Here is a 21,203-nt window from a genome sequence, read left to right as displayed (position 1 = left end):
AAACACTGGGCAGTTACTTTAAACATATGGGGTTTGGCAGGGCAAAATTAATACACACACTGGTAAACATTTTCAAAAATAGGATACATGACAAATAAAGAAAAATACACAGGGGGCACATGCAGAATGCTTAGCAGAACAACTCTATACCTACTGCGTAAGAAAGCATTAGTGGTGAAGACTCCTGGACCTAGGAGAGGGAGTAGGCTGCTGCCCACCAGATGAGCTATGGGAGGACAGACTCATTGTAAATGGAAAGGTATCAAACATATGGAAACCACGTTTGACTCCGTTTCATCAATTCCATTCCAGCCATTACAATAAGCCCTTCCTCCTATAGCTCATCCAACCAGCCTCCTCTCCTGCCCATTCACATCACCGTAGACTGTTATGGGTCAGCCTATTGGAATCAGAGCCAATGTTCCAATACCAAACAGTATCATTTAATTTCAGTATCAAACATTTATACTCCTGTTTTTTCTGATCTGATTGATGTTTTACTCACCTGTTTTACTCCGTGCTGTTGGTCGTCAATTCCAGTGGTATGACGTTTACATAATTTCGGGACACACCGACTTTCAAAACGAGCACAACAACACTTTTTCCTCATTTGACGTAGAATCAGGAAGTCACGGGATAGTTTTGCTTCGGTTTTTCGAGTATCAAAACGGTGTGGTTGTTGCTTTCTCTAGAGTAAAAAATGAGCCGAATTTATAACAATACGTCCTTGCAGAATAAACCTGTTCACAATGAAAAGATTGAACACGCGTGGGCCCCCTCCTCATATCAGAGGTATGATGCCTTGATGCAGATCAAAGCTATTACGCTGCCTGCAGAGAATCTGTAATTTTGCATAAAGATAAACTATAATACTGCATAGAGCTACAATATAATACTTACATATGCCTAATGTTTTATTAAATGCAGTAGATGGCTCTGTGAGTGAGTGTGTGTGTGAGTGAGAGATAGAGAGAGATATAGAGAGGGAATGAAGAACTCGTGCATATAGGCTAAGCACAGTTGGTAGAGCATGGCGCTTGTAACGCCAGGGTAGTGGGTTCGATTCCCGGGACCACCCATACGTAGAATGTATGCACACATGACTGTAAGTCGCTTTGGATAAAAGCGTCTGCTAAATGGCATATATTTTTTTATATATATATATAAACTCCAGTCCTGGAAAATGGTATACTGGAGCCTACAATCCCTTTCTCCCACAGTGGTCTAGGTGTCATATTAGAGGGAAAGTTGGTTGATGTCTCACGCCATGTTATCACTGACGTCAACAATCAGAAGGTAAACTGACAACATATAATAACCTCTTCAATAAAATATGATTAGGCTATTTGATTGTTATTAGGCTATTTTATTTACATTTGATTTATATTGTATTTATTTTATTTATATTATATCATATCAGTGATGACCACATGAGGAACTAGGCCTACTTGGTTTTCTAGGACTCCTAATTTAAACTATCTAGATTGCCATATGTTGTGCTGTATTGGCAGGACCGTTTCTATGTCCTATACATCAAACCTAGTCGAATCCACCAAAGGAAATTTGATGCTAAAGGAATGGAAATTGAACCAAACTTCAGTGATACCAAAAAGGTCAACACTGGTTATCTCATGTCATCATTCAGTGAGTATTCTTATCCACTTCATACAATATTGTGAATAGGCCTACAGTCTAAGGTCAGATGATTCACAGATGATACCTTATTGGTAACACTTTACATTTACTTGTCAAAGCTTGTTCAAGGACTCTCAAAATTATGTAAAAACATTCATTTACCACCATACTATATTCTTTGTAAAAACAACTCTAGTGGTGCTATCTGAACTGGTGTGTTTGTTTGTTTCTACCGTGCAGAGGTGGAGGCTAAAGGAGAGACTGATTGCCTCACTGAGGTCCAGCTGGAAAACCTCGTGACCAAGGAGGATCTGGTGAAAGTGACAGGGAAACACTGTCTAAGTGGGACCTATGCTTTCTGGTACCCAGAGGGAGAGATGAGCAAGACTGAACTAGAAACGGGCCAGGACATTAGACTGAAAACCAAAGGCGATGGCCCATTTATTTGTAAGTTTGATGTTCAGCAATCCCTTGAAAATTTGCCTAAACCGAAGTTCCACTCCCAGTTTGATTGTAGCTCTAGACAGGGTGAGCATTATGTACTTAGTTTTGGTCTGCTCTTTCAGTTTCCTTGGCCAAAGTCTATGGAGGCACAGTGACCAAATGCAATTTTGCCGGAGACAAAGAAGCAGGAACATCGTGGACAGACAAAATAATGTCCAACAAATCCGATGCCAGCAGTGCAACGAAGCCTGAAGGCCATGGCGAAGGAGCAGATGAGGAGGAATGGGTAAGAGGAGTGGGAGATTCCTGAGGCACGATTCTTTTCCCCTTGCTCATTTTTGAAGAACATGTCAAAAATGATCTAAAGTCTAATTAAATTATCTACATACATTATAGCATTTTCTCTGTACTGTATATATTTTATGACACCCCATTTCAATTTTAAAACCTCTATCATTGTGTTTCTATTTTTAGGATGAATGAGGAGATGAATGGAATTGCACAGTAAAACCTCCTTATTCCTGTGATGGTTTGTACTCCACGGTTCCACCCTCTTAACATTGCTTGTGCAGCATATGCACACTAAAGAGGAAGAGTGTCATTTCATGTTTTATTCAGAACTCCTTTTGTAATATAGAGTTCTCTACAAGAAGTTGACAAATCTGGCTATTGCAGTGTATCTTCGATATAGGGGTGTACATGTATTGCTTTGAACCTGTCTTTAGTAAACGTCATACATGCTTTACTTCTCTACTTTTTCTCTACTGAAAATGTATCCTTGTTTGTAGAAGGGTACAAATGATATGTACTACACATATTAACCTTGTAATAAAACAAATATGTCAATTTATCTGATGGGGTTGTTCGACTCATGTGTGTCATCCAAAATGTAAACCATCAATTGGGTAAGATTGGTCATGCAAGAGCAGAGTTATAACTTCTATTAGTAGAGTAGTCATTGTCTGCTAATCAGATTATTAGTGTGTGCAAATGTATGGAGTTGCCAAATAGATGTAGGCTAGGGTGGTGATTTTAAATCATGCATTCTCAAAAGAAAAGATTCAAAACTGTTTGGGTTACCAGCTTGAATGAATACATTACTTGTGTACATGTGTCACGTTCTGTCCATCGTTCGTGTGTGTTTTCCTTGTTTTAGTGTTGGTCAGGACGTGAGCTGGGTGGGCATTCTATGTTGTGTGTCTGGTTTGTCTATTTCTATGTTTGGCCTGATATGGTTCTCAATCAGAGGCAGGTGTTAGTCATTGTCTCTGATTGGGAACCATATTTATGTAGCCTGTTTTGTGTTGGGTTTTGTGGGTGATTGTTCCGGTCTCTGTGTTTGCACCAGATAGGACTGTTTAGGTTTTCACTTTTCTTGTTTTATATAGTCTGTTCATGTATAGTCGTCTTTATTAAAAACATGAATAACCACCACGCTGCATTTTGGTCCGCCTCTCTTTCACCAGAAGAAAACCCTTACAGAATCACCCACCACAACAGGACCAAGTGGCGTGGTAACGAGCAGGAGCAGCAGCAGCAGCAGCAGTGGGAGGGGCAGCACTACTTGGAGAACATGGACTATACTACTTGGGAGGAAATAGAAAGGTGGGCGGTCGACCCAGGGAGAGTGCCGGAGCCCGCCTGGGATTCGATGGAGCAGTGTGCGGAAGGTTACAGGAGAATGAGGTTGGCAAAGCAAGCACGGCGGCGCGGATGGAAGCCCGAGAGTCAGCCCCAAAAATTTCTTGGGGGGGGCACAGGGGGAGTGTGGCAGAGTCAGGAGTCAGACCTGAGCCAACTCCCCCCGTTTAGTCTCCCACCTGTCCGGCGCTGCTGCCGGAGTCTGAGGCGCCAGAGCCCCTCATTCCAGAGGCGCCAGAGCCCCTCAGTCCAGCACTGCCAGAGCCTTCCTCTCCAGCGCCGTCTGAGCTACCCGTCTGCCCAGCGCTGCCAGTGCCGCCAGTCTGCCCAGCGCCGCCAGAGCCTTTTTCTCCAGTCTGCCCAGCGCCGCCAGTCTGCCCAGCGCCGTCTGAGCTACCCGTCTGCCCTGCGCCGTCTGAGCCACCAGTCTGTCCAGCGCCGCCAGTCTGCCCAGCGCCGTCTGAGCTACCCGTCTGCCCAGCGCCGTCTGAGCTACCAGTCGGCCAGGATCCGCCAGTCGGCCAGGATCCGCCAGTCGGCCAGGGTCCGCCAGTGTGCCAGGATCCGCCGGTGTGCCAGGATCCGCCAGTGTGCCAGGATCCGCCGGTGTGCCAGGATCCGCCGGTGTGCCAGGATCCGCCGGTGTGCCAGGATCCGCCGGTGTGCCAGGATCCGCCGGTGTGCCAGGATCCGCCAGTGTGCCAGGATCCGCCAGTGTGCCAGGATCCACCAGTCAGCCAGGATCCGCCAGAAGTGCCAGTCAGCCAGGATCTGCCAGATCCGCTAGTCAGCCAGGATCTGCCGGAACCACCAGCCAGCCAGGATCTGGTAGATCCATCAACCTGCCTGAGCTTCCTCGCACTCCCGAGCTTCCCCACGGTCCCGAGCTACCTCAGTCCAGTGGGGCCCGTTGTTAGGTTTCCTAGGCCAAGGTTAGCGGCGAGGGTCGCCACTCAAGGGACACTAAGGAGGTGGACTAAGACAATTATGGAGTGGGGTCCACATCCAGCGCCGCCACCGCGGACAGATGCCCACCCAGACCCTCCCCTATAGGTTTAGGTTGTGCGTTCGGAGTCCGCACCTTGGGGGGGTTATGTCCATTGTTCGTATGTGTTTTCCTTGTTTTAGTGTTGGTCAGGACATTCTATGTTTTGTGTCTGGTTAGTCTATTTCTATGTTTGGCCTGATATGGTTCTCAATCAGAGGCAGGTGTTAGTCATTGTCTCTGATTGGGAACCATATTTAGGTAGCCTATTTTGTGGGTGATTGTTCCTGTCTCTGTGTTTGCACCAGATAGGACTGTTTAGGTTTTCACTTTTCTTGTTATGTATAGTCGTCTTTATTAAAAACATGAATAACCACCACGCTGCATTTTGGTCCGCCTCTCTTTCACCAGAAGAAAACCCTTACAACATGTAACAAAAACTAAATGTCTCAGTCTTTCTGAGCCCTTTACTAACAAATAATGCACTTAGAGACAATTATGTATATATTTATTGTTGAATATTCCTCACGCCTCCAAACATGATAGCCCAAACATTTACATTGATTTAAAAAAGGAAAATGGCAAGATGCAATATGCAATACTTTGGTACATAATACTTTTACAAATACATAAAGACATATTATTGCTATAGTTGTGTGTTGTTTGATAGTCTTAACAGAATAATTGTAGTTCTCAATGAACCTGAGAAAGTACTTTGTCAGTGTAAACAATATTGGAAAGTCTCAAAAATACATGGTGGATTTGTTACTTGTTGAATTAAAAGTGACGTAATTCCTTTCAAACATTGAAATATACATATTTATTTCAGAATATTGCATGTTGATTATATGGAACCTGTTTTCGTATGTAATTAGAATGAAATAAAATCTGTTTTTCAGTTCAGCTGCTCTCACTTGATTCTTTTCTAAACCACTCCAGAACAGTCTGCTTGTTTTCCTTCACCCATTTAATGTTGGCCTGGGTTCTCTCAATGGCTTGCTCTAGGGCCCTGCTCGCAGAACCCAATTCCTCTTCATTATAGTCGCTCTGGAACTGCCTCAGCTGCACAATAACAATAAGGAAAAAGTTAGAATTAGGGCGGAAACCAGTAATTAGAGCGATTACTCAGAATTCAACTCCCACCAGCTGAACCTAGTCTCTCATCCCCAGACATTGCAACTGAATCACTACATTCTATTTAGTCATCGAGGCAAAGGAGGAGAGGTTTGTGACTCAGATATTGTTGTAGGCCTGCCTGTTACCAATAGGGAGAAGCTCACCTCTTGGAGCTCAAAGTCCGTGGAAAATCTCTGCGTCACTCCCTCAATCAGGCGGCCAAATGACATGATCCCTCCTCCGTACCTGAGGAAGAGGGCGGAGGGCAGAGGTAAGATGAGCATGTTTGCTCAGCAAGCAGTTTGATAGAAGCCAATTTAGATAACTGCCTGGCAACTCCAAACAAATGGATGATAAATTGTAGCTTAGGTGATTTCCTCTGATTGCCCAAGGAGACCTTAGTACCAGACATGGTTGATCGGTCTACGCCTTCCTTATTGGTATATTGCTTGAGGTTTATTTAGGTGATTTTTATGAGACACCATACAAAAAAATCTAAGCTGTATAATTGCTAGTAGATCATGAGTCCATTATTTCAGTTGGAAAGGAACTTGGTTCTCTGGCTTGTTTGTCGTAACATTAACCCTATGTACAGTACTTAACAGAAACAAACATACTCCAAGCTGATGTAGTTCCAGTGGGCGCGGACAAAATTCCAGGCTATTGCTTGCCCTGCCACATTCCTGGCTATGTAGTTGATGGTAGAAATGGCATCCATTTTTCTTATCTTGTCAGGGTTCAAAGTGTACTCAAGGTATCTGCAAGATAATAAGGAAATGTATGTTAAATGGTTGCATAGTAACTAAAGTTAATGTCCCAGAAGAGGGTGGTACAGAGGGAAACAATCTAACCTGTTCAGGAGCCAGATCTTCCTGGTGCACGAGAGGGCAAATCTTAATTTGTCTTTCTCCGATGCTGTGGTGGCATTCTGGAACTTGCCCCAAGCAAATTCCCATTCCTTCTCTCCCCCAGCAGCTATAGCTTGGCAGTAGATGGTGGCCTTCAGGTTGGGTTGTATGCTGTGACAGAGGGGATAATCGTAGAGAAACTATATCTGTTCATTAAAGTTAAAAGGAACAAATTGCATATAACATTCTGGTATTCTGTTATTGAATCAATATCACGCATATTACAGGTTATAAATGTGTTATGTTTTATGAATTATATTACTACCCCATTCAACTGTGGAATACAGAGCTAAGTGCATCTGGCTATGTTGGTTTGATGAAACTCAATTCCTTACGGATTGATGGTTTTGTTTGTCATCCAGTTGTCAAAGAGCTTTTTTGCCATTTTTTGGCAGTCTTCAATGTCATTGCTGCATGCGACTGAGATGGCGTTAATCTGGTTGTACCTGCGAACAAATAATAACATGTTAATAACATACTTACAGAGAGGAAATATCAGATGATTATGGGAGACAAAACAATCTCACTGTTCAGAAGGATCCTCGGGGACTGTAGTGAAATTTTCAAAATGTTGATAAAGGCCACCAACTTGCTTTCGCATGTATGCCTGGGAATAGCATAGAAAAAATACTATTACACTCTTATTTGTCACTCAACTGTGTAGTAATACAGTTTCCTATGATAACAGGGCGCTTTAATGTACAGTATCTGTATTTGAGTACTGACCTGCATTGGGCCATAGACCTCAGAGCGATCAAACATGAGAATGAAATAGTCCAGGTTTCTCAGTGCTGATTCCCATGGTATGTACTCTGTGTCATTCCGGAGGTACTTGGTAGTTCTCAGAGCCAGTGTCACATTAATATGTTTGGCCCTAGATAAAAATTTAATATATCATTACAGTTGAAGTCAGAAGTTTACATACACTTAGGTTGGAGTCATTAAAACTCATTTTTCAACCACTCCACACATTTTTTGTTAACAAACTATAGTTTTGGCAAGTCGGTTAGGACATCTACTTTGTGCACGACACAAGTAATTTTAGAAAAATTGTTAACAGACAGATTATTTCACTTATAATTCACTGTATCACAATTCCAGTGGGTCAGAAGTTTACATACACTAAGTTGACCGTGCATTTAAACAACTTGGAAAATTCCAGAAAATGATGTTATGGCTTTAGAAACTTCTGACAGGCTAATTGACATCATTTGAGTCAATTGGAGGTGCACCTGGGGATGAATTTCAAGGCCTACCTTCAAAGTCAGTGCCTCTTTGCTTGACATTATGGGAAAATTAAAAGAAATCATCCCAAAAAATTTTAGACCTCCACAAGTCTGGTTCATCCTCGGGAGAAATTTCCAAACGCCTGAAGGTACCACGTTCATCTGTACAAACAATAGTACGCAAGTATAAACACCATGGGACCACGCACCCGTCATACCGCTCAGGAAGGAGACGCATTCTGTCTCCTAGAGATGAACGTACTTTGGTGCGAAAAGTGCAAATCAATCCCACAACAACAGCAAAGGACCTTGTGAAGATGCTGGAGGAACCAGGTACAAAAGTATCTTTATCCACAGTAAATCGAGTCCGATATCGACATAACCTGAAAGGCCGCTCAGCAAGGAAGAAGCCACTGCTCAAAAACCACCATAAAAAATACAGACTACGGTTTGCAACTGCACATGGGGACAAAGATAGTACTTTTTGGAGAAATGTCCTCTGGTATGATGAAACAAAAGTAGAACTGTTTGGTTATAATGACCATCATTATGTTTGGAGGATAAAGGGGAAGGCTTGCAAGCCGAAGAACACCATCCCAACCGTGAAGCACGCATGATGTTGTGGGGTTGCTTTGCTGCAGGAGGGACTGGTGCACTTCACAAAATAGATGGCATCATGAGGAGAGAGGAAAATTATGTGGATATATTGTAACAAAATCTCAAGACATCAGTCAGGAAGTTAAAGCTTGGTCGCAAATGGGTCTTCCAAATGGACAATGACCCCAAGCATACTTCCAAAGTTGTGGCAAAATGGCTTAAGGACAACAAAGTCAAGGTATTGGAGTGGCCATCACAAAGCCTTGACCTAAATCCCATAGAAAATGTGTGGGCAGAACTGAAAAAGTGTGTGCGAGCAAGGAGGCCTACAAATCTGACTCAGTTAAACCAGCTCTGTCACTAGGAATGGGCCAGAATTCACCCAACTTATTGTGGGAAGCTTGTGGAAGGATAATTGAGTGGATATAAACTTCTGACCCACTGGGAATGTGATGAAAGAAATAAAAGCTGAAATAAAGCATTCTCTTTACTATTATTCTGACATTTCACTTCACATTCTTAAAATAAAGTGGTGATCCTAACTGACCTAAGACAGGGAAGTTTTACTATGATTAAATGTCAGGAATTGTGAAAAGCTTCTGACTTCAACTGTAAGAAGACCTTAGCAGTCAAAAGAGGATATTCATTGAATCATGAAAGCAGGATTTCCATAAGATTTCAAACCATGAAAATGCAATCCCTATAATGTGTAAGACATGTGTACCAGAATATACATTTAGAAGGAAAACCATGAACTTATCAGTCTTAGATGAGACTACCTTGCCAGGTTGAATGCATCATCAATAAGCTGTCCCCGGTTGATGAGTGGAATTTCCTGTGAATAAATCAAATTAATTATAATTATTAAAGTAAACTACACAAGGGAGCTAGCATATCATCTTATTTGACTTATTAAGCTAAGGGTCATGCTCCATGGTCTGTGACAAGGGGTTTCAAATAGCAGATGCATGCCAGGTGTCCGGCATTCTTCAATGTACTCACAAGAATGTACATACAAAAACCTTGTCCAGCACATTCTCTCCAAATATTTCTTACCATAACAAAATATCACCTAGTCTCCTTAGAAAATGCTACATTGTTTATTCTGTCAAGGACAGTTCATGATTGTACACAAGTGCAGCCTTCTAAGCACCTGCAATAATGTGCTGTTTTGTGTCTGACTAGGACTGTATGAACAATACTGTTCCACACAAATGAGGAAGACTTACATGAATATTAGTTTCCAGCTGAGAGAGCAGTCTATCCCAATTTGCTGGATCGTAGTTGACTCTGAAATATCCCATACAGTTTATGTTGGCAAGCACCCACTTGCCATCTTCAGACTTGAATGCTGACTTCCGCTCTGTTGAGCAAATACAGAACATGAAAGTTACATTTTGCCTCAATTAGGTTTTTATTGACAGAACTACTGACTAGCACCATTTAATTAGTTGGGTTTGCTGTTATCATACAGTATACAGCAGTGTTGTGTTTGAGGCCACCTAAAGGGAGACCAATTCAAGACTGAGGCGAGGGGGTGGAGACCAAATCAAGACCGAGGCAAGGTGGCCGAGACTGAGTCAAGACCGAGGCGTGGGGCCCGAGACCGAGTCAAGACCGAGGCGAGGGGGCCGAGACAAGACCGAGACCAAATCAATGCGAGTCCAATTTAAGGACATGATTGCAATTGTTTCAAATCACCTCCATAATAAGAGTCCGAATTCCTAGTGTTTCTGTGTTCATATTTCAGAAGAACATATGGATTTTTTTGACATTTAGAATGGTGAAAAAATGCAAGCAGAGGGAAAATAGAGAGCCACTCTACAAATGATCACTAACCCAAACGGGTCTCTAAATAATAGATAAAAATACTAAATATGTAACAACTTCCTCGTTCTGCCCTTAACTGTCAATCAGACCCAGATTTTTAACACAAAAAAAAAATATATATATATATATATATATACAAAATTTTGAGGGGGCTTGCCTGTTTTGCGTGTTGTTTTGGCATTAATATGTGTCACATATCAGTATCATATCATATTCATATCATATTTGCAAACAATGTAAAAAAATATATAATTGAGTTAATAAAGCTGCATACGAACATGGTTTCTTTTTTGCTTTCTTGAGTAAGGCAGCTCCAAAATGCAGGTGTTTCAGCCTAGCTCAGTGCTTTCTGTGATGGTGGAGCAAGCCAGCAGAAAATATGGAGCATTGCGCCGTGATTGGCTCAGTGTTCTGTCACTCATTGGAACACTACGTCACCACCAAGTCTAAGGGTATAGCTAGAAAATTCAAGCCCCTTCGGTGCCACCATAGAGTTACATTAAAAGTGCCCATCCAAGATGGCTTGAGGTCATTGGACACAGATAAAATTGTCAAATCACGTTATGTCTACAGTACCTTTGATTGGACTGATCATGTCAAAATCATACTTTCAAAATCTTAGCTAGCAGTCATCATCATGAATCAAGTCGACAATCTACTGGCAAATCCTTTCAATCCTTGTCATATGAAGAGAAATAATTAAGAAAAATTATAGATAAAACGTATCGGTGCTCATCAGCCATTGCACATAAACATTACACAACAAGTTGGAAATTGCAAATTCAACAATGAGTGGTTTGGAAGGAATCAGTGACAGTGGCTGTGTGGTCCCAAATCTGGGTCTCTTTTCCAAGTTTAAAATGGTAAACATTCAACATTGGCCATGCTGTCAATGAAGCATGATTTGTGCCACACTCAAAGCAACTGTTAACTCAGAACAGCGGAAACTTGACTTCAGTGAGTTCAAGACAACTGGGAAGTCAGGAATAAACGACAGGGAAAATACATTTTGAACAGTCATCCAACTCCGAATTGTAAATCCGGCCTTTTTCTATAGCTACGACCTGAAGATCAATGACGTCATCATGATTTGACCATGTTTTTTTCAGAGTTTCCAGTTGTTTTGAAAGCACCATAAATCTAGAGAATGCCAGACTTTGATGACAAGAATTGGCCATGAAGGACTGCCAGACCACCTTCCTGTTCAAGTGAGCATAGTACTACAACGAGAGTACAAAGATGTATTGTATGCTGCGACATAAATTATGTAATATGCCAGGGAGATATGTATACGGTAACTAAAAAGCAATACTACGTGTATGCTGTGTAGTAGGATGTCAGTAGCCCATGTGCCTCACCCTAATAATTTGGTCTATTTACCCCTCTTAATTTCACCTACTGTTCTGACTTAGTAGTGCACATGTAGCCTATAACCTGTTTAGAGAAATGCAATCATCGAATATTGTAAGAGCTTTCATTGTCTGCTTATATGCCCCCTTTATTTATCCAACGGTTCAGACTTGGTGTACAGGGAGAGCACTGTAAGAACGGCTCATGTTCTGAATTCTGTCTCTGTACATTTCAAAAGTGCTAAACAAATAGTTATATTAACTACGTCAGTCCTAGCTCACTCATTAATGTCTTAATCTAAAATACGGATTGCCCTCTTATCCGCTTCTCATCCCCTTGCACCATAGTTTGTACAGCTCAATTGTCATTAGAAACCACATTTGTTTAACCAAGTCAGCCATATCAGCTATGTTTTTTTAAAGGCAGTAAATGAGGCTGAATGAACTGTTTCGCTGCCAGACAAGGCTCTGCTGATAGCCAGATGTAGCAGTGGTAAGATGTTGGGACTGCTGTTGGAACAGCTTTATGTAGGCCCTATCAGTCTGTGGGCACCATTTGTCACCATTATAGTGCAATTAATGTTTTGTTTAGGGCTTTTCTGGCATGCATCCAACAACATTTTTTTTTTGCCCCACCAAGATGTACATTCGTAGCCAAAAGTTGTGACAATGACACAAATATTAATTTTCACAAAGTCTGCTGCCTCAGTTTGTATAAATGGCAATTTGCATATACTCCAGAATGTTATGAAGAGTGATCAGATGAATTGCAATTAATTGCAAACATTTACACTGCATTTCAGCTCTGCCACAAAAGGACCAGCTGACATCATGTCAGTGATTCTCTCGTTAACACAGGTGTGAGTGTTGACGAGGATAAGGCTGGAGATCACTCTGTCATGCTGATTGAGTTTGAATAACAGACTGGAAGCTTCAAAAGGATGGTGGTGCTTGGAAAAATTGTTCTTCCTCTGTCAACCATGGTTACCTGCAAGGAAACACATGCCGTCATCATTGCTTTGCACAAAAAGGGCTTCACAGGCAAGGATATTGCTGCCAGTACGATTGCACCTAAATCAACCATTTATTGGATCATCAAGAACTTCAAGGAGAGTGGTTCAATTGTTGTGAAGAAGGCTTCAGGGCGCCCAAGAAAGTCCAGCAAGCGCCAGGACCGTCTCCGAAAGTTGATTCAGCTGCAGGATCGGGGCATCACCAGTAGAGCTTGTTCAGTAATGGCAGCGGGCAGGTGTGAGTGCATCTGCATGCACAGTGAGGTGAAGACTTTTGGAGGATGGCCTGGTGTCAAGAAGGGCAGCAAAGAAGTCACTTCTCTCCAGGAAAAACATCAGGGACAGACTGATATTCTGCAAAAGGTACAGGGACTGCTGAGGACTGGGGTAAAGTCATTTTCTCTGATGAATCCCCTTTCCGATTGTTTGGGGCATCCGGAAAAAAAGCTTGTCGTGAGCGCTACCATCAGTCCTGTGTCATGCCAACAGTAAAGCATCCTGAGAACATTCATGTGTGGGGTTGCTTCTCAGCCAAGGGAGTGGGCTCACTCACAATTTTGCCTAAGAACACGAATGAATAAAGAATGGTACCAACACATCCTCCGAGAGCAACTTCTCTCAACCATCCAGGAAAAGTTTGGTGACGAACAATACATTTTCCAGCATGATGGAGCTCCTTGCCATAAGGCAAAAGTGATAACTAAGTGACTCGGGGAACAAAACATTGATATTTTGGGTCCATGGCCAGGAAACTCCCCAGACCTTAATCCTATTGAGAACGTGTGTTCAATCCTCAAGAGGCAGGTGGACAAACAAAAACCCACAAATTCTGACAAACTCCAAGCATTGGTTATGCAAGAATGGGCTGCCATCAGTCAGGATGTGGCCCAGAAGTTAATTGGCAGCATGCCAGGGCGGATTGCAGAGGTCTTGAAAAAGAAGGGTCAACACTGCAAGTATTGACTCTTTGCATCAACTTCATGTAATTGTCAATAAAAGCCTTTGACACTTATGAAATGCTTGAAATTGTACTTCAGTATTCCATAGTAACATCTGACAAAAATATCTAAAGACACTGAAGCAACAAACTTTGTGAAAATTAATATTTGTGTCATTCTCAAAACTTTTGGCCACGACTGTACATGCTAAAATCGCTACTGGCCCTTACTAATGGTTATCCCATACTTCCCTACTAGCTGCGCAGGTGACGTTTATTGGGATGAATCTTGTCCTGGAGGCAGAGCTAAACGATTTCCACTAGATTGGCCAGTGGCAAAGTAAAAAATTGTCTTTATATACTAAAAATTAATGAAAACAAAAATTTGATTTTTGGTCTTAATTCAAGATCAGTGTTAGGCATAATGTTATCAGCGTGGTTAGGTTTCAAATCAGATTGTATGACTGTGCCAGCTATTGACTACCCTGCAGACCTTCCTCCAGTACATGAGTCATCCCAACAAATGCCCACCTGTATTAGCGCAGCAAAGAAATTCGGTCCGTGTTATAACAGAATCCTTGGGATGTCCCACCAACCAGGTTTCAATAGGCGACAAGATATTAATGTATCATGACAGGAGTGTGGATATTTGACCTGTGGAAGCGTTTTAATCCGTTGACTGAATGGGAGCTGAAAATTATGCGATTTTTACTCTGCTGGTCTCGGGAAGAAATAACGAGTCCTCACTGTTCGAGACCGAGTCAAGACCGAGTTAAAAACCAAGACAAGACCGATACACTCAATATGTGGTCTCGAGACCCACAACCCTGGTATACAGAAGGATATTTTCCATGTTCAGTCTATCTATAATAATGGAGAATTACTGCACATAACATAGCTCATCCGATCAGATCTCTCAATTACCCCGGGGAAAAGGTTATTCATTAGGTGATACTAAGACATACATAAACAATTGTACATAGTGTACCTAAGTTAATTCAATGTAATATTCCTTACCTTTAGGAACAGCCAGTACTTGTGTAGGTAGTGCTGTGGGAGCTAAACCTTCCTTCATCACTTTGATTGGGACATGCCATGTATAACTAATGAAAGAGATAAATTCATAAAAAATCAATGGCATACTATTATGACCTACAGCCATTGATATTTACATATGCGAATAGAATGCTTCAATGTAGGCCTAATTCATTACAATGTAATCCAATTGAAAGGATAATAATATAGTAACGTCTTATTTGAAATATACATGAGAACAGCGTCATAATATTGTCATAAACATGTCATAACTCAATGTTAAGGCAGTGTCATTTTGCATGTATTAGAAACAGTTATGACAGGTGTTTGACATATGTTGATTTAAAAAAAATACAATTTAAGATACAATTTTTCAAGTTACACAACATAAACTAAGCATCTAATTCTACATGGAGGAGATGGTCGTTGATTCAGGAAACCTCTTCCATTTGTTTTCTCTCTCTGTGGTGTTTCTTGGCCTTACTTGTAGTCAGATGGTTGAATTAGGAGGAAATGTTCTTGAGAAACGTCCCCAGTGGTGGTGTTGATGGTGATGACTGGGTAGCCCATTTGCATTGTCCAAGTTGCCATGACTTCAGCAACTTTAATGTGGCTGCCGTCGTTGTCCACCGCCTAGAAAGTTCTTGTCATTAGCATTTTAGACCATGTATTCATACCGCTAAAGTATTCTATACTTTTTACATGCTTGAAAACACAGAAATACATATATATGAGTTTTGTGTTAATAGCCCTGGTAAAACTACTGTATCATCTTTTACCTTCTGTAAATATTCCCACAGGTCCTTGTGTACAGCATTACTATACTGGAAAGCCTGAAGGTATTTCTGAAACAATTTGAAGCAATATTATTTACACACACTCTTAAGAATTGGATACAAAAATGTAATTGATTATTGAGCCACAAAAGGTTCCCATTAGTTTTGATACATCCATATGCAAAATTTAAAAAAAAACAAATATACCACATAGATGTTCCACACACTGACAATAAGTCATTCTACACCTTTAATGGACAGAGACATATTTTGACTTACTTTTAGACCATCCATAAACACCTTATCCTTCAGATAATCTGAAAGCATTCTCAGCACAGCTGCCCCCTGAAGAGTGGAAAGATATATTCATATTCATAGAGTACATGAACTCATTGCATCACTATATAGAACATTCCTGTACAATGTTAAAAAATATTTTTTTGATATCGTCTCTGTTCCCCCATTGGGCTTGGTCGTATCCAGACCTTGCTGTAGGTGATGGAATCAAAAAGCTCAGCGATGTCACTAGGAGTTTGAACATCGTCCTCATTAGAGCTTAGAGGATGGGATGAGGCCAACGAATCCACTTGAAATACAGTCTGGATGTCATTTAGAACAATCAGATCTTTCTGGAAAAACAAAACATTTGAAACCTCTTCAGTGTGACCACAATTTGCAATCTTATGCAATAGATGCAGAACAAATATACTGAGAATGGGAAGTCATTATTAAATGTTGATGGGGACATACCATGTTCCATTTTGGCTCAATGTGATCCACTCCCATATAGGATATATATGTTGCAAATCCCTCATTCAGCCACAGGTCATTCCACCATTCCATTGTCACCAGGTTTCCAAACCACTGAACAAAAACAAACAAAAAAAAAAAATAGGTGGTGTTACAGTAAATGCCACTACATTACAATATCATGTTTTAATGAAATGTAGTTAACTTTACATTATACATCTTTTACTACATTTTGACATACAGTAATTATGAGTTTTCATACCTGATGGGCAAGCTCATGTGCAATAACTGTAGCAATCCACTCTTTGTCTGATGTGGAAGACACCCCTTCCTCATATAGCAGAGCTGTCTCACGATATGTTACCAAGCCCCAATTCTCCATGGCACCTGCACTGAAGTCTGGTAGAGCAATCTGATCTAAAGTAGATATGAAAGAGGTTATTTTATATTGCATTAGTTGTACATAACCGTATGCTGTTTGAATACATTTCAGCTGATGATTTAATAGAATTTCACAAAATGATCAGTGTTCTTCTTACAATGTTTTAGACAGGTAATTTATGGAGTAAAGAATTCAATTGATTAGATGAATTTGATCAAAATGTATTGTTGAATAGTGCTTATCTTAGATTGTTATGGTGCAATAGTGCACATACCTAGCTTGCTCAAAGGATAAATCATGCCAAATACTTCTTTACTCTCATAGAACGCCAGTATATTTCCAGTGATATCTGCAGCATATTTTGCATGTCCAGCTTTTATGGCCTCCGGTCTAGCATATGTCTTTAACAAACCGAACAGAGAATAAAAAAGTGAGTTTTAGTATCATATCAATATGATATGGTGAGTAAACACATCTCTTCCATGAAAATCAACAGTGTAGTCTAAACTGAATACATATAAATAGTATGGTGGTTTGCCTGAAATCTAACTGGAATTGCCATTCATTTTTCATTTACTACAGTATCAACTTTCTTTGACATGGCCATTGAAATTACAAACCCTTTCACATGGTCCTTGTTATACCTATGTTACAAAATACAAGTCATTTTGTTGATATCATATAATACACTATTACAGCTATGATTCAGTAACTATACATACCTTAATGTCAACTCTTTCATGTTTAGAAACTATGGAATCAAAATCAGATACTGTGAAAGCTAAGAGGTATGTTGACATTTTCTTAGTTGTTTGAAAGCGAGTGACTTCCCAGTTCTCTCCATCGATATCCACAAGGGTTGTACCTAAAAGTAATTTTAAAAATACGTATTGATTACTGTGAAAGTAAGAAAGAAAACAGCTTTTTTTTTTACACAATCTACAGCAAATTTGCTTACTCAATGTAAGCAACAAGAATAGGAACAGTATATGCATGCATTAGCCTCATAATTTGTGAATTTATAGCTACAGACACATTTTCATGGGAATATCAATCAGCATTCTAAAACGCACATTTTCCCACCAGTGGCGTTTCCACCAAATGGACTTGTTGCGGATAAAAGATACTCAGTGATGACATAGCACACACAAACTGTACTTTTCCGCTTTAGTTTTCATGTGCCGAATAAAAATCTAAAGTTCAATGTGTCTCCAACGCATTTTAAAAAGTCTAACGATAGCGTTATTTATGTCACAAAAACTGTGCCTACTCTGGAACGTGCGCTCGAGCCAAAAGCTCGCGGATACAGTGCGGGTAGGCTGTGCTGGTAGGCTAGTCTACATGATGGGATTATTATGGACAAGAGCAAAACGTTTTTATTTGTCAAATGGTAGTCGATCAATATGTTACCAGAATTAGAAAAGAGCATCAATATCACTGTGCACTTTCACCACCCTGTGAAGTTCACAAGTTATTTCATCTGTAGCGTAATAAACTGTGGAGTCGTAGTGGGAGGACCACACAAGGCATGACTCCCAAGTTTACTTCGATAGGATGGTTATTATATCAACATTTGCGGTTAATAGCTTTCCACCACTATTTCTCGCATAATACATTTTAACGGCACAAAAAGATCCCATCTTGTCTAAAGTATTTCGTTTTGTCAACGTTTGTAAAAGTGTACACAAAACTGTGCTGTTTCCATCAGGCCTGTCGTGGGATTTTTCATAAGGTTCATAAGGTTGAATGGAAACCTTGTTATAGTTTACAAAGTCATGCATATAAAATGATTAATTTATTGACAAGTCATAAGTGTATGTCTATATTATTGAATATACAGTATAGCCTACACCTTTTGGCCTTGTATGACAATAGAATGAAATGTGCTTCTCACCTGTGGCTTTCTCATTTGCTAGTGCGTGCGTACCAAACCTATGAATGATAGTGACTTTAAATTCAGCCTTCATGGCTGGCTCATCGAAACAAGGAAATACTTTCCTGGCATCTGTTGGCTGCATTTGGCTAGTAGCAATGAATCTGTGTGGAAAGTATTTGTTGAAAAATAGGATAAATAATACACCTAGAATTGAACAACAGCAATACAAAACAGAAAATCGTTGCTTGTTAGTTCATTTTGATTCGATTAGCTTTTCAGTTATTAAAGTATACAAGCTTCCAATGTCTACAGTATGAACTGAGATACATGACATTTATCGTGATACAGTACTGTAATTGTAAAGCGATGAGGAAGTAACAATTTGTGTCAAATGACTGTCCTGATCTATTCAAGGAATGAGAAGCAAAGCTGTTGCTGGAGTGAACAGAGGAAAAATGTGCAACATTCTCTCAGGGGGTCTTTTTACGGAGCATATACTGTAAATACGAGCCAGGACTAACAACTGCTGGGTGATTTGATATGTCAAGAAATAAGGAAATATATTCCCATTTCTAGGGACATTTTGTATTACCTTAGAAAACATGACACCTTCACACACAATAATATGTGATCGTTACCATGCTGTAAATCAGTGACCTGCTAGTTTACAGACTAGCCATGTTTTTTAGAGAAACGAGAGTACAATAGAATACAAATCATGAGAAACTTTGTGTCCGCTCTCTGTTCAAGCACTGTGATCTGTAAACTAGCAGGTCGCTGATTTACAGCATGGTAATGATCACATATTAATGTGTGTCAAGGTGTAATGACCAAGTGGTTTCAGAACCATTAATTCATTGAGGAAGCACTGCATATTAAAAGAGTAAGCTACTGCCTTACCTAACCTGTCAGGACTTAAGAGACAGAAACAGAATAATCTTTCATACTATAGACTCCTAAATGTAACCATAGAACAGCCTTCGCCAAAAGAGGTCTGGATCTAATGACACAGTGGGTCAAAAGGTCTGGACATTTTACAGGTTCAGGAGTTAAGTGTGCTTCTCTTATAATCAGAGTCGCTGGACAACTAATACCTGTAAATTGCCCATATGATCATGCCTTTATCATACTGAAAGTTCTATCCAACCAGAGCACTGTTTAGGGTGGCGGTTGGCGATCAATCCAGTTATGTAATATAATTGATGTAAACATATATTAAATCAGATTTGTACAAGTCTTACCTTTCGTCAAGGTCGACAATAGTTTCATTCCCGACCAACCTGTAAATGGGTTTTCATATAAAAGTCTAATTTATTTTCCATCTCACAGCATTCTTTTCATATGTCTGACAATAAATAATTGATATTTTTCATTTTTCAGCAGTTATCAAAGAAACACTTACGTTTTAGTGTCATCCTTTGTGCTTGGTTCTTTTTTGTATGAACTCATGTAAAAACCAGCCAGATCATCAAGGAGCTCTCCCTCAAATGCAGTGAAGAGACTGTAGTTCCCGTCTTCCTCCAAAACACCTTCCAGTCGAATCTCTAAGAAGTTGCTTTCATTATTATACAGTATGGTGTTCTTAACGTTGATGGTCTTTTTATTGTCAAGATCTTTCACTGTTACATCAGTCACATTCTGTTTACTGTGAAGGAAAATAGTTTTGGTTTTCTCCACACATCTAAAATACACAGTGGAGTTTCCAGTGAAGATGAGAGATTGGTTGGTAGCGTTGTTTATAAAGGTGTAGAGGCGAGGCTGTAGGACGAGTTCATATCTCTCTGGAATGAGGTTTCCAGGGAGTCTCAGGTTGGGTGGTGGTCCAGTTGGATACAGAATAGTGGCGTTAGGTGTTGGTGGTGGTGTAGGATTTATCTTGATTCTTTCGGTCTCATACACAATCATCATTGTAATTATTCCTCCAATAGATGAGACGGTCATTACCACTGTGGCTATGGCCAGAACCTTTGAGATATATATTCCTATGGCCATGTCCAGTCCTTCTGGAAGAGCCTCCCACCTCCTGTTGTGTTGGTAAAGCTTGAAACTCAGAACTGAACTTGAAACAGAACTGAGCTGCTTTTAATTGGCTCTGTCTCCATCTGACCTCCCATAAACATGCACACGGCTATGGGCATGTTCTAACCAGTTATTGCTCATAGATTAAGCATTAACTTGCCATTGCAAGCAAAGAGTAATACTGAAGGAGGTCGATGTTCATTTAAATGAAATCAGTCAGATTGTTCTTCCACACATCTGGCATTGGTTATCCTCTCATACCACCAATCCTGTGTTAGGTGAACCTCAAAAGGGACCGCTTTGTCTCCCAACCATCCCAAGCCTCTCAATAAGTGCTGGGTACAAAAAGTGATACTTTATAACGTGTAAGCTCCTCTCAAAAGAAAAATGGCATTTAAGAGCAAGAAAAAAAGCATGTTGATTCTCACGGTTCTAAGTAATGATAGAACCAGCTGTGTGGGACAGCAGCAAGAGCTGCAGCCCTCTAAGTCCTCAAGAGTTCCCTACCAGTCTTCCAAACAACTTCGGAGTGTCCCACCAGCACTGGATTACTATGTATTCAGGGAAAATTAGGAGCATGTGTTTGCGCAAGGAGCGTGAGTTATGGGGGAAGGGATTTTAGCATATTATTATTTGGAATACCCCTCCCCTTCACCACAAATTCTTTACCTCAAGAGAAAAAAA

General features: G+C 40.5%; 2 protein-coding genes across 2 annotated transcripts; one reads left to right on the top strand and one right to left on the bottom strand.

Moving 5' to 3' along the window:
* Positions 1 to 427: 427 nt before the first annotated feature.
* On the top strand, positions 428 to 2,934 carry arpin (actin related protein 2/3 complex inhibitor). The gene is made up of 6 exons (XM_035791040.1): positions 428 to 792; positions 1,221 to 1,296; positions 1,512 to 1,644; positions 1,876 to 2,082; positions 2,202 to 2,365; positions 2,554 to 2,934. The coding sequence occupies exons 1-6, from the start codon at positions 701 to 703 to the stop codon at positions 2,560 to 2,562; spliced, it is 681 nt and encodes a 226-aa protein (XP_035646933.1). The 5' UTR covers positions 428 to 700; the 3' UTR covers positions 2,563 to 2,934.
* Positions 2,935 to 5,196: 2,262 nt separating this feature from the next.
* anpeplb (alanyl (membrane) aminopeptidase-like b) lies at positions 5,197 to 20,569 on the bottom strand. The gene is made up of 21 exons (XM_035791038.2): positions 19,903 to 20,569; positions 19,742 to 19,780; positions 18,519 to 18,661; positions 17,347 to 17,489; positions 16,899 to 17,025; positions 16,505 to 16,659; positions 16,243 to 16,356; positions 15,978 to 16,121; positions 15,772 to 15,837; positions 15,496 to 15,561; positions 15,201 to 15,349; positions 14,699 to 14,784; positions 9,782 to 9,915; positions 9,332 to 9,387; positions 7,456 to 7,603; positions 7,257 to 7,336; positions 7,065 to 7,175; positions 6,673 to 6,840; positions 6,439 to 6,579; positions 5,986 to 6,067; positions 5,197 to 5,767 (listed from the first exon to the last, which is right to left on the bottom strand). The coding sequence occupies exons 1-21, from the start codon at positions 20,490 to 20,492 to the stop codon at positions 5,606 to 5,608; spliced, it is 2,904 nt and encodes a 967-aa protein (XP_035646931.1). The 5' UTR covers positions 20,493 to 20,569; the 3' UTR covers positions 5,197 to 5,605.
* Positions 20,570 to 21,203: the final 634 nt, after the last annotated feature.

Source organism: Oncorhynchus keta, chromosome 17 (genome assembly GCF_023373465.1).
Source record: "Oncorhynchus keta strain PuntledgeMale-10-30-2019 chromosome 17, Oket_V2, whole genome shotgun sequence".
Classification (NCBI taxonomy): domain Eukaryota; kingdom Metazoa; phylum Chordata; class Actinopteri; order Salmoniformes; family Salmonidae; genus Oncorhynchus; species Oncorhynchus keta.
The sequence above is the reverse complement of the archived record's forward strand: the minus strand, read 5'-3'. Positions and strand labels throughout refer to the sequence as shown.